The sequence below is a fragment of the Clavelina lepadiformis genome, chromosome 3, assembly GCF_947623445.1.
Source record: "Clavelina lepadiformis chromosome 3, kaClaLepa1.1, whole genome shotgun sequence".
Taxonomy (NCBI): Eukaryota; Metazoa; Chordata; class Ascidiacea; order Aplousobranchia; family Clavelinidae; genus Clavelina; species Clavelina lepadiformis.
The window spans coordinates 2903631-2921487 of record NC_135242.1 but is presented as its reverse complement, the minus strand read 5'-3'; the positions used below and the strand labels follow the sequence as shown (position 1 = coordinate 2921487).

Here is a 17857-nt window from a genome sequence, read left to right as displayed (position 1 = left end):
TCTATAACTGACACGGTTCTTTCATAGCTCATTACAGATAGCTTGGCTAAAGATTTTAATCTATACTACAGCTAACGCTTTTCTTTAAGGAAATGCATAATACACAAGCTCCTAAGCTGAACCCCTTGTTGTGTGCAAAGAAGTAAACAAAGAAAGAAACTTTGATGTACAGCATTGCAGTGTGAGATTGCTTGGTTAGGATAAACTTTAGCTAACCATCTCTGCACTTTTCAAATCAAGAAACTGAGCATTTCTTTCAAAAAAGCAGCAAATAACAAACGAACCAACAAGCAACGTTTGACGGGGAAGCATAAATTTTACATGAGCGATTGCACAAAGGTGTAACAAAATAATCCTTTGGTCATTTGATTTCTCTTACTTTTCTTTTTCATTTGCCTGCACGGTGGTCACGTGCCAATAATGAACAACGCTTCGACTTATTTAACTGCCAGGATATTTTGAAACAGGTGCGACTCTTGTAAACTCGTGGAAAGCGTGTAGCTTGTAGCGTGCCTCTATAATTGCTTGGAGCGCGTTTGCGCAAATAATCGCTTAAAAGCTTTCCATACTTTCAGTTTTCCATCCAACAATCTCACCACAATGTTTTGCGTTACACTATATTTGACAGAACGCAAAACATCTTACTACAAATGAAAAATATAATTAGTAGTACTGTATTCGAAAAGCACTGGTTACAAAAATTCTTTAGCGGTCAACAAGCAGAGGTGAGCAGTCGGTACTTCGAAAGTACCGTCGGTAACGGTACCGGTACTTGGCAAAAAATATAACGACGGCTCCGGTATTTGGTACTATTTCAAAAACGTAGTTCGGTAATTTGTCGGTACTCGATACCGGTACGTGTTGTGTAAAAGATGCTGCTGCAAATGCAATGTTTGCCCCACTTATGTGCCTGGTAAAGGTTACTCGTCCAGGTTAAAACATATGTGACGTTAATCGTTTGCAATTTTACTTGACATTTTTAGATTAAAAAAGATCAAAAATTGGTAAAACTAGCATTGAGAATTAATTAACATGTATTTTTGAAAACGTACTTGTTAAAAATTTGAAATTATCACGTGAAAAATACCAAGTACCGGGAACGATTGAAACTTCTTGAAACAAGTAATTCGGTACAAAATTCAGTACTTTTTTTCAAACGTACCGAAGGTACCGGTATCAGTACTGAAAAAATACCGCGGTACAGTAATTCGGCGCTATAGTACCTCGATACTGCCCACCTTTGTCAACAAGTACATACGTGTAAATGCGATAATTTTCTACACTATGTTGCTTGAGTTCGGTTTCTAACCGACGTATTTTGATGAATTGTAAAAACAAAGTTTACAGCTTTTCATTTGTTGGAGCGTCTTCTTCGTCAACGCTTGCTTCATCAGGGTCTCTATCTCTATACAATCAAAACATCATTGACCAGACATCTTTAATATTATGGGCACAAACACAAAAGGAAATTTCTGAAACGCTATATTGTCCAGTTCCTACTTTAAGCCCAATACTCCAAAATAATCCAGACTTGGTAACAAACATTTTAACTTTTTTTTATACAAATTTATCGATTATTTGTAGACTAATGACTAAGCTATACCACATTAGCTAAATTTTCAAAATTATCCAAAAACTTTGTAATTACCGGCAAGTCTTTGTATTTTTAACCTGCTATCTTACAATATGTGCGGCGAAAAAATTTCGGTGTAGGCATTTTCTGGGTTCCCATAGAATCAATATAGAAATTAGAACTTATGCCGTTAAGTTATTTTAACAAACCTATAACAGATCTTATTTTACCGTTTTCCAGATATACAGTAAATCGTCGCCATTTTTGAGGAACGAAGGTTCTTTTCGAAATACTTCTCTGTTTCGTTGAACGTCATCAGCAGGGAATTATCTTTCGTTTCCGGAAAGCTGTAGGCAACGCAAGCAGCAGCCAATGCAGTGAAACCGAAAATAGCCTTTGAAATGGTAAAAATGCATACAATTAATATTGATTTATACATGTTTTTACAATAATTCAAAATATTTTCTTGAACTACACCCAAAGTGAATAAAAGTGGTTGTTAAACTCTTGTTTACGAAAATATCAGAGACAAAAGGACTCGATTGTTTGAATTCACACCTGAGTGAGCCAGGGGACTTGATACTGAATTTGGAGCGTAAACGGGGTTATAATGCTGCCAATTCTAGCTGCCATGGAGGCTAAACCAAGTGCCGTGTTCCTGGAAAGTTTATCAAAATACTTACACATTTTCTACATTCTCTCACACACATATATATAGATTATACATACACATATTTTCCATATATCTAAAAAACCTCTTTCTACACAAATTCAGTTCAACTTTTATCTTTATTTATGAAAATTTTTTACAATCCACTGACAAACTCAAGGTTTGTCATCAAGCACAGTTTTCTCAAACCTTCCAGAAGTCGGGAAGAGCTCCACCGTGTGGACGAAAAGAACAGCAAAAGCGGCGCTAGATCCAAATCGTCCACTCATTGCCAACACCAGGCCAACATATTTAATTGCTAAAAGGAAAACTTTTTAGTAAGCAGCTATAAGGTAAAACCAACATTAAATTAACGTAACATTTTCATCGCTGGTTTTGGACTCTGTGATAACCAGCTGATATTTCAATTACGCGTGTAACATAATTCCAGGCTTTCTTCATTGCATCACCTGTTACGCCGGCACCGACGTGCAAGGCAACGGTTGACAGTAGACAGGACAGGCCGCATAATACCAACGTCATCACAGTACAATTTCTACATCCAAATTTTGAGATGGCAACAATGCAAAGAGAAATTGCAATAATATCCATAGCGCCACCTAGCGCATGATTTACGTAGATATTTCCCGCCAGAGCGCCGCTATTGAGACTAATTCCGTAGTAGACCAAACTAAGCGAAAACATCAATAAACATTATGCGTAGGAGAAGAGTTTATAAAATGTAATGAAAATTAGCCTAGGGAATGAGACCAGAGATTAAACTATGGTCAGATCAGATGCGCTGAAGACTTTAACCTTGTGATCATCCACACAAACATGTTGTTGATCGTCATCATTCTCGAGTAAGGCCTGGAGAATGTTTCTATCAAGGAATTGCCGTCTTTGTTATTTACCTTGAAAAATCAAGCGCGCATGACATATCGTGTTCGGGATACAATCGTAGGTTGGTGCCGCTGTACCATATGCTTATAAATTCACCAAACACAGCTATAAATGGGCGGGATTTTGATTTCGAACCCGGTGACGTCGTTGCAATTACCTCTCTCTTATCAGCCGCAACAGGAGCTAAATCGCGTTCCGTGTTTAAATCGACAACTCCTTTCGCGTGATTCCGTTTTCTCATCAGCTTGAGGGTTTTATCAGCTTCTGCAAATTTTTCCTTTGACACGAGCCACCTGTCACACACGAGGTGTCACGTGAATCGCATCGAAATACACCAACGCATGATTATCAAAGTTCCAGAAGGTTCATTGTCATCCACTGACCTTGGCGATTCCGGTAAAAAGAAACTGGTAAGAACAAGTGGAAGAAACCCCAAGGAAAAAGCAATTTGCAGAGGCCGCCAATTCCTCCAGAAGATTGCCAATCCGGACATGATTACGCATCCAAGTCCGTAGATGATGTTGTAGCCAAGAGCTGCAGTTGTTTTCCATCGTTCTCGGGAAACCTCCAACGCTGCGTGTATCAGAGTTTAAGAAGATGGCGAAAGTTTTTTGTATGATTATTATACTCTCCAGCAGCTTATGTAAGAAGTCTGAAGATTTTAAGTGGTTGAGCCAATTACCGTAAACTACAGCGGCCAGTGACGCGGGTTTGTAGAGCAGCGCAAGTAGAAACCGCAGCAGTGAAAATACATAATAGTTTGGAGAAAATGCAACAGCAATTCCAGCTACAAGTCCAGCAAGCAATCCTATTTTGTATACCAAGATCCTGCCGAATCTGTGAGAAACGAAAGTAGTGGACAAAATGTAGCAACAAAAACTGCCAGAAGTAAAAAAGTTCAACAGCAATTTTTTTATATTTTTATAAAAACACTTTATATAAGAAATTGTAGAGGACATTTGTCCAGTAAAACTAACCCATATTAAGCCAATTGCGAGATTTAAAACTTTATTTGCTTAAACAGTGTTTTTTGATTTGTATGGTGTTAGTTTCAAAAGCGACAATTAAGCATAAAATGATTTATTTCGTGAAAAAAAAATTGCCTCCAAGTCTCTCGTTATCAATCTTCGAACTAGATCAAACTTAAGGCACTAAAATGCAGAGTAGCAGGAAGATTCTATCCGTAGTGTTTCAGAAAAACTGACTGTAAGCTAGCTGTGCGCTAAATATCTTGTACGTTTGTTTTTGATTACGCATTTATACGTCGTACTCGTAGCGTCAAATAACCTGTCTGAGAGTGCACCTCCGATGATGGAACCGGCCAAAACTCCAAAGTAAAAGACGGAAGTTGACCCCGACTTCAGTGTGAGTCTCCCACACAAAAGATCCCACTGTATGATAAGCAAAGACAAGTGGATTATATTTACAGCCATATAAGGACAACATTTTAGTTCAGTTTTTTCTTAAATTCTTTACCTCTGTTGCTACCGTGCTCTCGAAGATATCTTTGTTAAAGTAATGACCGTCTTGACAATCTCCAATGTTAGGCGAAGTTGAATTGGTGGCATCGTCGACACATTGTGATATATTAAGGTTTCCTTCACAACCCGTAAGATTGTATTTAAACATATGGCACCTGTCGTATCTCTGTTGCCATAAACAATAAAGGGTATAAGTTTAAAAACAGAAATGTACAAGTAGGTATATAAGACCAATGCGAGTATATACAGAAGGTACGGGGTTTTAGGGAGTAGCCTAGAAGACTCTGGTTCGAGGAGCGCAGAAATAATAGATGGTAAGAATTTAATTATAAAATGAAATGAATTTTTAGAAACTTAATTGAGAACAATCCAAGACCACTTCAGACCATATATAGAAGATACTCTTGTCAGGTATGATGTTGCGTTATGTCGAGTTTGGAGTTGATATGTTATCGTACTGTAGTTGCTTGTGTTTTCCCGGAAGGACATAACACAGCACAAATGTGTATAGTACATAATACAAAACGGAATTAAGCACAGCGGTGCAATACAGCCACGACATGTATTGCATGTTGCTTCTTGTCGGCCAAAATATACCTGGGCGATTTCATCGTAGGGTATCAGAGTGCTTTTGATGACATCTTCGGACAAAACATCGCTTGCTGTGTCGTTGTCGAGAGCTTCAATCCAACACCTCGCATCGGGCAAAGCAGCTAAGAAGAAAATTGTTTTGAATGAAAGTTTGTGAAACTGCTGTACAGCAAAATCTGTCTTCCAAAACAAAGTTGATTTATGTCATTGACTTTTTTGCAAAAACAGACATGATTGCACTTAAAGAACACTTTTAAAGCAAACAATAGCCATTGTTTCATCCGCACACAGAGACAGTGCAAACGAACTCGATCCAAATATGCAAAATGTGATCAAAAAACAGCCGGATGAACAACTAATAAACCGATCGAAAAAAGAGTTATAAGTTAACGCTGCAGAATAAGAAATATAAGAAATGTAAAATGCAAAATATACAGGAAAGATTTTGTAGAAACTCATAAAGCACTCGTAAACACAAAGTTCCAAAGCTGTATGCATTCTTAAAAACTTGAAGTGTACGTACCTATGAATACCGTAGCAGTTTGCATAAAAGCCGCCGGTATGCCGACCAAGAGAACCAAGCTTATTATTGCAGCTTGATACCTTCCATTTCCAATGCAGTCTTCGAGCAGCGTATCAATGGAACGCATTTCTGTGTGTTATCGTCAGTATTAATCGAAGCACAAGCCTGTAGTCATGCCTAAACTGCTGAAAGAAATTGTAACACTGCATCTGATGGCGTTTACAGAATATCAAATGCGCTGGTACTTAACATGTTTTTGTTCATTTTAAATGAAACCAATCTTTGCATAGAAATCGTATTCTGCACATGACAATCGGTGTCTGTCGCTATTTCCTTGACATAAGATACGCTTCAACTCTACAATTACATCGTTCACCATCTTTGCAAAATAAAGGTCCCTGTCGTGACGGTCTTAGAGCGCTTTGTTTAATAACGATACCGCCTTTTCTGAGCACAGATCGCAAGACTTCCACTGCCAAGCTGATCATCCAGTAAATGAACTGGGCATAGCAGTGTAGGCAGATACAAAACAATTTAACCCTTACACATTCTACACATATGACCAACCGGACCACACGAAACGGTTGAGCAAGAGTTGCGGAGAAACGTAGTGTTTTACTGCAACTTCGCAGCGATCTGGTGCAGGCGAATGTTGCGATGTTCTTACTGCTGCAGCAATACACCAGTACGAGTCTACAAAATTAATTCTGCCTTTCCTTCCTTTCTGCAATTGCTCCTTTCCTGTTGTCGCCTTCTACAAACATATTCCATTTCGGATTTCATTTTTCTTAGTTAAGCATGTTTCAAACTGCATCGCAACCAAATTTTATCACGTAGTTTCTGCTGCCTTCGCTTATAATGTAAAATAGGCTACAAATCCAAACCACATCGCAACCAAGGCCGCAGACCACAGGCAAGAATAAATATTTACGGAGGCAAACATGTCACTTAATCTGTTGCTAAATGCAGTTGAACGCTTAAAACTATGTAATAGCAGGTTTTCAAAAAATTTACTGAGGCAAGTTGCAAAAGCGTCCATGTTGCTACGGCCTAGTACACATACATGCTAATGGTCAGGAATTGGTTAGTTAAACGAACAGCTTTTCACCAAAGCCTTCTGTGACTGGTTGATATCTCTTGCTCTTATACAAGTTAAAGTAACGCGGTAGCAACCGCAGTGCATGTTATGGCTGGTGTCCTTTTGAAATTTGTTTGTCGTTGCCTTTCGAGTGCAAGTTCCTTAGTTTATCAAAAACCTCGAGTTCAATTGTAGGATTCTACCTGGCCAGACAAGGCGCTGCGGTCATTAAGTATAAGTTATGTACTTGGTGGTATAAGGCATGATATAATCTTTATCTTCCGACTGAGGAATGCATTCCAATTTTGCACAAACTAAACATAAACAACAAAAAGCATTAAGGTATTAAATGACAATGGTTCCAATCCATGTCTATTCAACTCACCCTCGATCAATTCAACAGAGGTCACATGGTTAGCTACAAAAAGAAGAAACCAGAGTGACAGAGAGAACTTTAAAAAGCGAAAGTCGAGTTAGAGAGTAAGAAAAGCCTTAAAAATGGAGAAAAAGATGAAGAAGATTTTATTGATAATGATATGTCTATGGCAAAGTGTGACCTCACTGGTGGAAAAGTTCGATGCTTATATCAAAGTAAAAATACAATGTTTTCCACAATGTTATGTGTTACACTATATTTGACAGAAAGCAAAACATCTTACTACAAATGAAAAATATAATTAGTAGTATTCGAAAAGCACCAGTTACAAAAATTCTTTAACGGTCAATAAGCATAGATGGGCAGTCGGTACTTCGAAAGTACCGTCGGTAACGGTACCGGTACTTGGCAAAAAATATACCGACGGTTCCGGTATTCGGTACTATTTCAAAAACGTAGTTCGGTAATTTGTCGGTACTCGGTACCGGTACGTGTTGTGTAAAAGATGCTGCTGCAAATGCAATGTTTGCCGCACTTATGTGCCTGGTAAAGGTTACTCGAGGTAAAAACATACGTGACGTTAATCGCTTGCAATTTTACTTGACATTTCTAGATTAAAAAAGGTCAAAAATTGGTAAAACTAGCATTAAGAATTAATTAACATGTAATTTTGAAAACGTACTTGTTAAAATTTTGAAATTATCACGTAAAAAGTACCGAGTACCGGGACCGATTGAAATTTCTTGAAAAAAGTAATTCGGTACTTTTTTCAGTAATACCGAAGGTACCGGTATCGATACTGAAAACGTATTGCGGTACAGTAATTCGACGCTATAGTACCGCGATACTGCCCACCTATGTCAACAAGTACAGTCGTGTAAATACGATAATTTTCTGCACTATGTTGCTTGAGTTCGGTTTCTAACCGACGTATTTTGATGAATTGTAAAAACAAAGTTTACAGCTTTTCATTTGCTAGAGCGTCTTCTTCGTCAACGCTTGCTTCATCAGGGTCTCTATCTCTATACAATCAAAACATCATTGACCAGACATCTTTAATATTATGGGCACAAACACAAAAGGAAATTTCTGAAACGCTATATTGTCCAGTTCCTACTTTAAGCCCAATACTCCAAAATAATCCAGACTTGGTAACAAACATTTTAACTTTTTTTTATACAAATTTATCGATTAATTGTAGACTAATGACTAAGCTATACCACATTAGCTAAATTTTCAAAATTATCCAAAAACTTTGTAATTACCGGCAAGTCTTTGTATTTTTAACCTGCTATCTTACAATGTCTGCGGCGAAAAAATTTAGGTGCAGGTATTTTGCTGGGTTCCGATAGAATCAATATAGAAATTAGAACTTATGTCGTTAAGTTATTTTAACAAACCTATAACAGATCTTATTTTACCGTTTTCCAGATATACAATAAATCTTCGCCATTTTTGAGGAACGAAGGTTCTTTTCGAAATACTTCTCTGTTTCGTTGAACGTCATCAGCAGGGAATTATCTTTCGTTTCTGGAAAGCTGTAGGCAACGCAAGCAGCAGCCAATGCAGTGAAACCGAAAATAGCCTTTAAAATGGTGAAATTGCATACAATTAATATTGATTTATACATGTTTTTACAATAATTCAAAATATTTTCTTGAACTACACCCAAAGTGAATAAAAGTGGTTGTTAAACTCTTGTTTACGAAAATATCAGAGACAAAAGGACTCGATTGTTTGACTTCACACCTGAGTGAGCCAGGGGACTTGATACTGAATTTGGAGCGTAAACGGGGTTATAATGCTGTCAATTCTAGCTGCCATGGACGCTAAACCAAGTGCCGTGTTCCTGGAAAGTTTATCAAAATACTTACACATTTTCTACATTCTGACATATATATAGATTATACTTACACATATTTTCTATATATCTACAAAACCTCTTTCTATACAAATTCAGTTCAACTTTTATCTTTATTTTTAAGTATTTTTTACAATCCACTGACAAATTCAAGGTTTGTCGTCAAGCAAAATTTTCTCGAACCTTCCAGAAGTCGGGAAGAGCTCCACCGTGTGGACGTAAAGAACAGCAAAAGCGGCGCTAGATCCAAATCGTCCACTCATTGCCAACACCAGGCCAATATATTTAATTGCTAAAAGGAAAACTTTTTAGTAAGCAGCTACAAGATAAACCAACATTAAATTAACGTAACATTTTCATCGCTGGTTTGGGACTCTGTGGTAACCAGCTGATATTTCAATTACGCGTGTAACATAATTCCAGGCTTTCTTCATTGCATCACCTGTTACACCGGCACCGACGTGCAAGGCAATGGTTGACAGTAGACAGGACAGGCCGCATAATACCAACGTTATCACAGTCCAATTTCTACATCCAAATCTTGAGATGGCAACAATGCAGAGAGAACATGCAGCAAATTCCATAACGCCACCTAGCGCATGATTTACGTAGATATTTCCCGCCAGAGCGCCGCTATTGAGACTAATTCCGTAGTAGACCAAGCTAATCGAAAACATCGATAAACATTATGCGTAGGAGAAGAGTTTATAAAATGTAATGAAAAGTAGACTAAAGATTGAGGCCAGAGATTAAACTATGGTCAGATCAGATGCGCTGAAGACTTTAACCTTGTGATCATCCACACAAACATGTTGTTGATCGTCATCATTCTCGAGTAAGGCCTGGAGAAGGTTTCTATCAAGGAATTGCCGTCTTTTTTATTTACCTTGAAAAATCAAGCGCGCGTGACATATCGTGTTTGGGATACAATCGTAGGTTGGAGTTGCTGTACCATATGCTTATAAATTCACCAAACATATAAATGGGCGGGAATTTGATTTTAAACATGGTGACGTCGTTGCAATTACCTCTCTCTTATCAGCAGCAACAGGAGCTAAATCGCGTTCCGTGTTTAAATCGACAACTCCTTTCGCGTGATTCCGTTTTCTCATCAGCTTGAGGGTTTTATCGGCTTCTACAAATTTTTCCTTTGACACGAGCCACCTGTCACACACGAGGTATCACGTGAATCGCATCGAAATACACAAACGCATGATTATCAAGGTTCCAGAAGGTTCATTGTCATCCACTGACCTTGGCGATTCCGGTAAAAAGAAACTGGTAAGAACAAGTGGAAGAAACCCCAAGGAAAAAGCAATTTGCAGCGGCCGCCAATTCCTCCAGAAGATTGCCAATCCGGACATGATCACGCATCCAAGTCCGTAGACGATGTTGTAGCCAAGAGCTGCAGTTGTTTTCCATCGTTCACGGGAAACCTCCAACGCTGCGTGTAGAGGTTATCAGAGTTTAAGCAGATGGTGAAAGTTTTTGCATGATTATTATAGTCTCCAGCAGCTTATGTAAGAAGTCTGAAGATTTTAAGTGGTTGAGCCAATTACCGTAAACTACGGCGGCCAGTGACGCGGGTTTGAAGAGCAGCGCGAGTAGAAACCGCAGCAGTGAAAATACATAATAGTTTGGAGAAAATGCAACAGCGATTCCAACTACAAGTCCAGCAAGCAATCCTATTTTGTATATCAAGATCCTGCCGAATCTGTGAGCAACAAAAATAGTGGATAAAACGTAGCAACAAAAACTGCCAGAAGTAAAGAAGTTCAACGGACATTTTTTTTATTTTTATAAAAACACTTTATATAAGAAATTGTAGAGGACATTTGTCGGGAAAAATTCACCCATATCAAGTCAACTGCGAGATTTAAAACTTTATTTGCTTAACACGTGTTTTTTGATTTGTATGGTGTTAGTTTCAAAGGCGACAAGCATAAAATGATTTGTTTTGTGCAAAAAATTGCCTTTAAGTTTCTCGTTATCAATCTTCGAACTAGCTCAAACTTAAGGTACTAAAAGCTGAGTAACAGGAAGATTCTATCCATCGTGTTTCAGAAAAACTGACTGTAAGCTGGCTGTGCGCCAAATATCTTGTACGTTTGTTTTTGATTACGAATTTATACGTCGTACTCATAGCGTCAAATAACCTGTCTGAGAGTGCACCTCCGATGATGGAACCGGCCAAAACTCCAAAGTAAAAGACGGAAGTTGACCCCGACTTCAGTGTGAGTCTCCCACACAAAAGATCCCACTGTATGATACGCAAAGACACGTGGATTATATTTACAATCGTATTAGGACAACATTTTAGTTCAGTTTCTTCTTTAATTCTTTACCTCTGTTGCTACCGTGCTCTCGAAGATATCTCTGCTAAAGTGATGACCGTCTTGACAATCTCCAATGTTAGGCGAAGTTGAATTGGTGACATCGTCGACACATTGTGATATATTAAGGTTTCCTTCACAACCCGTAAGATTGTAATTAAACATATGGCACCTGTCGTATCTCTGTTGCCATAAAGGGTATAAGTTTAAAAACAGAAATGTACAAGTAGGTATATAAGACCAATGCGAGTATATACAGAAGGCACAGGGTTTTAGGGAGTAGCCTAGAAGACTCTGGTTCGAGGAGCACAGAAATAATACATGGTAAGAATTTAATTATAAAATGGAATGAATTTTGAAAAACTTAAGAACAGTCAAGAACCACTTCAGACCATATATAGAAGACACTCTTGTCAGGTATGAAATTGTGTTATGTCGAATTTGGAGATGATATGTTGTCGTACTGCAGTTGCTTGTGTTTTCCCGGAAGGACATAACACAGCACAAATGTGTAAATAGCACATAATACAAAACAGAATTAAGCAAAGCGGTGCAATACAGCCACGACATGTACTGTATGTTGCTTCTTGTTGGCCAATATGTACCTGGGCGATTTCATCGTAGGGTATCAGAGCGCTTTTGATGACATCTTCGGACAAAACATCGCTTGCTGTGTCGTTGTCGACAGCTTCAATCCAACACCTCGCATCGGGCAAAGCAGCTAAGAAGAAAATTGTTTTGAATGAAAGTTTGTGAAACTGCTGTACAGCAAAATCTGTCTTCCAAAACAAAGTTGATTTATGTCATTGACTTTTTTGCAAAAACAGACATGATTGCACTTAATGAACACTTTTAAAGCAAACAACAGCCGTTGTTTCATCCGCACACAGACACAGTGCAAACGAACTCGATCCAAATATGCAAAATGTGATCAAAAAACAGCCGGATGAACAACAACTAATAAACCGATCGAAAAAAAGAGAGTCTACCGCTACAGAATAACAAATATAAGAAACGTAAAACGCAAAATATACAGGGAAGATATTGTAGAAACTCATAAAGCACTTGTAAACACAAAGTTCCAAAGCCGTATGCATTCTTAAAAAACTTGAAGTGGGCTTACCTATGAATACCGTAGCAGTTTGCATAAAAGCCGCCGGTATGCCGACCAAGAGAACCAAGCTTATAATTGCAGCTTGATACCTTCCATTTCCGATGCAGTCTTCGAGCATCGTATCAATGGAACGCATTTTTGTGCGTTATCGTCAGTATTAATCGAAACACAAGCCTGTGGTAATGCCTAAGGTGCTGAAAGAAATTTTAACACTGCATCTGGTTGCGTTTACAGAATATCAAATGCGCTTGTACTTAACATGTTTTTGTTCATTTTAAACGAAACCAATCTTTGCATAGAAATCGTATTTTGCACATGACAATCGGTGTCTGTGGCTAATTCCTTGACCATCTTTCACCATCTTTGCAAAATAAAGGTCCCTCTAGTGACGGTCTTAGAGCGCTTTGTTTAATAACGATACCGCCTTTTCTGAGCATAGATCGCAAGACTTCCACTGCCAAGCTGATCATCCAGTAAATGAACAGGGCATAGCAGTGTAGGCAGATACAAAACAATTTAAACCTTTCACATTCTACACATATGACCAACCGGACCACGCGAAACGGTTGAGCAAGAGTTGCGGAGAAACAGAGTGTTTTACTGCAACTGCGCAGCCATCTGGCGTAGGCGAATGTTGCGATTTACTCACTGCTGCAGCAATACACCAGTACGAGTCTACAAAATTAATTCTGCCTTTCCTTCCTTTCTGCAACTGCTCTTTTCTTGTTGTCGCCTTCTACAAACATATTCCATTTCGGATTTAGTTTCCTAGTTAAGCATGTTTCAAAATGCATCGCAACCAAATTTTATCAAGTAGTTTCTGCAGCCTTTGCCTATACTATACTATAGGCTACAAATCCAAACCACACAGCAACCAAGGCCGCATCCAGGGTTAAATATTAACGGAGACAAACATGTCACTTAATCCTTGATTAGGCCTGTTGCTAAATGCAGTTGAGCACTTGAAACTAAAAATGTTAGATTTCCAAAAAAATTACTGAGGGAAGTAGCAAATGCCTCAATGTAGCTTCGGACTAGAACACAAACATGCGACCAAAACCTTTTGTGATTGGTTGATATCTCTTGCTCTTATACAAGTTATAGTAACGCGTTAGCAACCACAGTGCATGTTATGGCTGGTGTCCTTTTAAACTTTGTTTGTCGTTGCCTTTCGAGTGCAAGTTTCTTGATTTATCGAGTTCAATTCTAGGATTATACCTGGCCAGACAAGGCGCTGCGGTCATTAAGTATAAGTTATGTACTTGGTGGTATATGGCATGATATAATCTTTATCTTCCGACTGAGGATTGCATTCCAATTTTGCACAAACTAAACATAAACAACAAAAAGCATTAAGCAATTATATGACAATGGTTCCAATCCATGTCTATTCAACTCAACCTCGATCAATTCAACAGAGGTTATACGGTTAACGACAAAAAAAGAGACAGGAGGGGCGGAGGGGCGGAGGGGCGGAGGGGCGGAGGGGCGGAGGGGCGGAGGGGCGGAGGGGCGGAGGGGCGGAGGGGCGGAGGGTACTCGAAGAATAAAACAAAAAAAGCGAAAATCCAATTAGAGAGTAAGTAAAGCCTTAAAAATGGGGGAAAAGTTGAAGAAGATTTTGTTGATATATCTATGGCAATGTGTGACTTACCTGTTAGAAAAAGTTCGATGCTTATATCAAAGTAAAAATACGTCAAAGAATATCAAAGTAAGTAGCACAGAGAATGTCCACGGGCTTATGCGTATCACGAATATTCGTTCGGTTTTCTTCTTAGAAACCGACAGAAAGACAAGCATATATATACGGTATACTAGTTTAGTTTTCTGGAAGATTAATTTCATGATTTGCGTGGATAGATCAAATGGATAAATCTCATACACCATGGACGCCTAACGTGATATACGGTATAATGTAGCTAAGACTTAAGCTTCTTTGTTTACCATAGGTTTGACGAAATTTTGGCCGAATCGAGAAAAACTTAACAAATTCTGTTTTCGACCGTAAACCGAATATTTCAAATACTTTCTAAACATACTTGAAAATTCCTTCATTGCTGGAAAACTATAGCAACAGCGGATATGATTGTTTTGCACATAGAAGGAAATCTAAGTATGTTGTTTAGGTACCTATCTGTTGTAAGATACAGATATAAGTCGACAATGCAGCGGCGGTAGGCTTTTTGTCAATTATTAATTATATCTATATTTGCTTTGCAAAAATTGCAAGACTCATATTGTAGTTGTATATAATTACAAAGTAAAGTCTAAATTTCTTTTAATGCAACTGTTTGCTTTCTGAATAAAACAAATCACGTTATAAAAAGCGCAGTGGCCGTTGTTGAGTTATTGTCAATATTAGAAACTTGTGCAATGTATAACTGTATTACAATCTTCTTATTTAATCTACAAGCTCATCACCGTATGAGCAAAGTAAAATTGGGTATTCCCCATTTGTAAGTAAATAATTAATTCAATTTACGAAAAGGCGTAGTTACGCAATAGCATGGAATTCACATCAAATTTACGAAAAACTCCTTTAGTGCGACATGTGGAAGATAGAATAACAGCAATTCTTATTATTGATGGGCTCGTTAAAATGTGGTTGATCGGCGGCTTTAATATTTTATTAGTTTATTTTACTTTGTGAGACTCTATTTGTCATTCTTTTATGAATTTATCGTTTTTTGTTCCGAAATGAATGTGTAAACCTAAAATATTTATATATCTTTGCAATGACGAGGGGTTTTCACGACAAACATAAATTTTGAATACAGTTTGTACCGCGCACGAAAAAAGATTCCCCTATATGTAAGGGACGAAAAACGGTTCGGGAAATTTGTGGAGAAGTAGGGTTAGCAAAGCAAGCACTGCATAGGCAAAGTTAAAAACAAATTAGGCGCAAAATTGGCCTATTAATTCAAGAAAAGTATGTTGTTTGTGAATACTTAGGTATAATTTCTAAAATTGCTATTGGGTTGTGCATTTGCAAGCGTCTGTAAGCCATGTCGTTATTATGTTGTTATTCCCATGTCGCCCAATGTTGTGTTGGGTAATGCTATAAGTGAGATATTTTATAGAACTTTGAAATAAATATTCTTTAAAAAAAATTAAGTTTTAGATATCATCAGAACAGAGAAACGTAATAGCGTTAAAACTAGTTGGAATCAATGGCTCTTTCAATCAAGAATATTCTGCTCTTCATAGCTGTGATTGTTCAACCCAGACCAAATGCCGGCGGACTCCTTCGTACAAGGTAAGCGTATAAACAAGTTAAATTAAGAGACTTAATTTCAAGAAGGCGTGAAAACCGAGGACCAGGTGGAAAGTTCCCAAAATCAAACCCATAGAATTATAATTTGATAAATTATTTTGACTAAATTGTTTATTGGGTGTAAATGAAGATGACGAGATAAATGAATTCCAACATCGTATTAGCCTACAGAAGCAAAAAAAAAACAGGCAAAACTTTTTTATCTACTTATCTATCTTTTGACTACGCTTTTTTCATGGTAACCCAAGCTTCAAGCTTTAGCTTGCTTGGGCATGTGTAGATATAAGTAGAGGTGAAAAGATTTTCGGAAATATTTAAAAGTACATCGATAAACGATTTCATTGATAAACCAAGTCAGTTTATCACGTGTTTATACTTGTAAGATGTTGTTTATTTATTGCTGTGATTACGTAATCTCCTGGTGGGAACCTCAAAACTTGCCTCTTGATTCGAAAAAATATTTTATGGTAACGTCCACATAAAATTTTAATGCGACCCATGTTATGGCTTCTCTAATTAAGACAAATTGCTTTAGTCGTTTGAAAGGTATATGTAGGTATACGTTTTGCTGTAATTTGCTGAGTACCGTAAATTATTACCGTATATGTGCAATTCTTGCCTCACTGCGTTTGAATGATATATGATTAAATTAAATAAACTCCTTGTTAATCACCAATCAACAAGCAGAAACTACTGTATATTAACTGCATGACTTAATGTAATTATGGCAGATATCTCAGTGATAAAGCATTAGGCCGGCTCGCTTCTCACGATTTTGCTACGGAGAATCTCGCGGATCCGAAAAGGGACGTTTTCCAGTCCGACGCCCAGGTGTATACTGCTTATGGGCAGGCCCCAAGTGGGCTTGAAGACCCGAATGACGCATTGGACTTGCAAGAACCCGAACTCAAAATTCCCTGGAAGAATATTGTCATGCGGTAAAAATTTATGTTTTGCCGAAATCTTGAAGTTCTCGTGTTTTTTTTAAGCTTACTTCATTTTGTTTTCAAGGATCTTTATTTTTATTTATTTAGACGACTTGACGACTTATTTTTCATTCTAAAACTACACTGCAGGCAGTGTGGGGGAAAAAACATAATATATCTCATACAATAGACACTTATTAGTTTTTTTGCAATATTTTTAGCGTCAGGTTACCCATAAATAATGGATGTGCCATTTTGTGGAATTTTTAAAACCAAACAAAGGGTCACGTTCGACTTATTAATTATTTGTTCAAGCTCTCTCGACATTGCCTCGACGGTACAACCTTTGTTGAGATGAAGCTCTTATTCTATGTAACACTATCTCACTTCAAAATCTTAAAAAATCTTTGTTGCCAGTGCAGCAAGTATGACTTCCATGTTTACGAAATGTCGACTTTCCATGCATAAGTTATGGTGTTTTTGAAGCACAGGTTATCGTTGAAAAGTTTTGACGCTTTGTTTGAAAGTTCTTGGAAATATTTAAAATATTTTCTACCTCCAATTCGGAAGTTAGTCAGCATATTTATAAGTTTTTGTTCATGCTTTTCGCTGTAAGCATCTTTATAGATATACTGTATAACCACTTACTCATCAGTCAAACATCGGTTTGTTCAAATAATTTAAAAAGGTTAAAACTATATTTACATTGGACGCGAGATGGAGATAAAGACAACTTTATTTATGATTTTTTGTCGATTCAGTTTCAAGCTGTAAGTTAGAATCATTAATTAATATTTATGAATAATAAATTAATAAGCAACTTTATTATATTTAATCCTTTCTTTCATGTATATCTAGATTGCGGTCAGAATCGAGACAGCCCTCTGATGAAGGTTTCTCCCCAATGCAGGCCACCACAAGACAAAGAAAATGCAGCGGTTTATCGACCTGCTGGCTCCAAAACTTAGGAGGAAGACTCAATTCTTCAAAACATAAATCTTTCAACATGGGAATGCTGAATAATTATGGTCGCCGTTGATTTTGACGTCACGATTGAGTTGAAATCATCGGCCATAACGTGGTCTCGTTTACAATAAATTGTATCTCTAGAATCCATACTGGTATAAAGTATACCGTCCTGAAGTCTTCGTAAGTCCCCAAGTCGAAACCGATTT

The 17857-nt window shown here is 37.7% G+C and overlaps 3 protein-coding genes across 8 annotated transcripts; 1 reads left to right on the top strand and 2 right to left on the bottom strand.

Moving 5' to 3' along the window:
- Positions 1–603: 603 nt before the first annotated feature.
- On the bottom strand, positions 604–7276 carry LOC143449018 (solute carrier family 22 member 15-like). 3 transcript variants are annotated; one of them, XM_076949039.1, is made up of 13 exons: positions 5721–7276; positions 5204–5319; positions 4602–4772; positions 4413–4516; positions 3808–3962; positions 3509–3698; positions 3283–3418; positions 3039–3136; positions 2693–2913; positions 2433–2541; positions 2132–2231; positions 1783–1967; positions 604–1405 (listed from the first exon to the last, which is right to left on the bottom strand). In XM_076949039.1, exons 1-12 carry the CDS (start codon positions 5845–5847, stop codon positions 1800–1802), a joined length of 1695 nt encoding a protein of 564 aa, XP_076805154.1. In that variant the 5' UTR covers positions 5848–7276; the 3' UTR covers positions 604–1405; positions 1783–1799. The 3 variants fall into 3 exon arrangements, with proteins under 3 accessions (XP_076805154.1, XP_076805151.1, XP_076805153.1); XM_076949036.1 differs by having other exon boundaries at positions 1804–1967; XM_076949038.1 differs by having other exon boundaries at positions 604–1399; positions 1804–1967.
- Positions 7277–7415: 139 nt separating this feature from the next.
- LOC143449019 (solute carrier family 22 member 15-like) lies at positions 7416–12672 on the bottom strand. 3 transcript variants are annotated; one of them, XM_076949042.1, is made up of 13 exons: positions 12492–12672; positions 11974–12089; positions 11381–11551; positions 11192–11295; positions 10595–10749; positions 10290–10479; positions 10064–10199; positions 9824–9921; positions 9478–9698; positions 9219–9327; positions 8924–9023; positions 8575–8759; positions 7416–8190 (listed from the first exon to the last, which is right to left on the bottom strand). In XM_076949042.1, exons 1-12 carry the CDS (start codon positions 12616–12618, stop codon positions 8592–8594), a joined length of 1695 nt encoding a protein of 564 aa, XP_076805157.1. In that variant the 5' UTR covers positions 12619–12672; the 3' UTR covers positions 7416–8190; positions 8575–8591. The 3 variants fall into 3 exon arrangements, with proteins under 3 accessions (XP_076805157.1, XP_076805155.1, XP_076805156.1); XM_076949040.1 differs by having other exon boundaries at positions 7416–8196; positions 8596–8759; XM_076949041.1 differs by having other exon boundaries at positions 8596–8759.
- Positions 12673–14120: 1448 nt separating this feature from the next.
- LOC143450025 (uncharacterized) lies at positions 14121–17788 on the top strand. 2 transcript variants are annotated; one of them, XM_076950412.1, is made up of 4 exons: positions 14121–14193; positions 15598–15738; positions 16488–16694; positions 17541–17788. In XM_076950412.1, the coding sequence occupies exons 2-4, from the start codon at positions 15653–15655 to the stop codon at positions 17719–17721; spliced, it is 474 nt and encodes a 157-aa protein (XP_076806527.1). In that variant the 5' UTR covers positions 14121–14193; positions 15598–15652; the 3' UTR covers positions 17722–17788. The 2 variants fall into 2 exon arrangements, with proteins under 2 accessions (XP_076806527.1, XP_076806528.1); XM_076950413.1 differs by lacking the exon at positions 14121–14193 and adding an exon at positions 15277–15411.
- Positions 17789–17857: the final 69 nt, after the last annotated feature.

What these genes read in the sequence shown, in the direction of transcription:
- LOC143449018 (XM_076949036.1), bottom strand. Translation starts at nt 5,847, where the DNA reads ATGCGTTCCATTGATACGCTGCTCGAAGACTGCATTGGAAATGGAAGG. An exon ending in CTCTTCCCGACTTCTGGAAG is followed by an intron (nt 2,232 to 2,432) that starts GTTTGAGAAAAC and finishes TAAACTTTCCAG; the next exon opens with GAACACGGCACTTGGTTTAG. An exon ending in AAGTCCCCTGGCTCACTCAG is followed by an intron (nt 1,968 to 2,131) that starts GTGTGAATTCAA and finishes ACCATTTCAAAG; the next exon opens with GCTATTTTCGGTTTCACTGC.
- LOC143449019 (XM_076949040.1), bottom strand. Translation starts at nt 12,618, where the DNA reads ATGCGTTCCATTGATACGATGCTCGAAGACTGCATCGGAAATGGAAGG. An exon ending in AACTGCTACGGTATTCATAG is followed by an intron (nt 12,090 to 12,491) that starts GTAAGCCCACTT and finishes TTTTCTTCTTAG; the next exon opens with CTGCTTTGCCCGATGCGAGG. An exon ending in TTTGTGTGGATGATCACAAG is followed by an intron (nt 9,699 to 9,823) that starts GTTAAAGTCTTC and finishes GTTTTCGATTAG; the next exon opens with CTTGGTCTACTACGGAATTA.
- LOC143450025 (XM_076950412.1), top strand. Translation starts at nt 15,653, where the DNA reads ATGGCTCTTTCAATCAAGAATATTCTGCTCTTCATAGCTGTGATTGTT. An exon ending in GGCGGACTCCTTCGTACAAG is followed by an intron (nt 15,739 to 16,487) that starts GTAAGCGTATAA and finishes TAATTATGGCAG; the next exon opens with ATATCTCAGTGATAAAGCAT. An exon ending in TGGAAGAATATTGTCATGCG is followed by an intron (nt 16,695 to 17,540) that starts GTAAAAATTTAT and finishes ATGTATATCTAG; the next exon opens with ATTGCGGTCAGAATCGAGAC.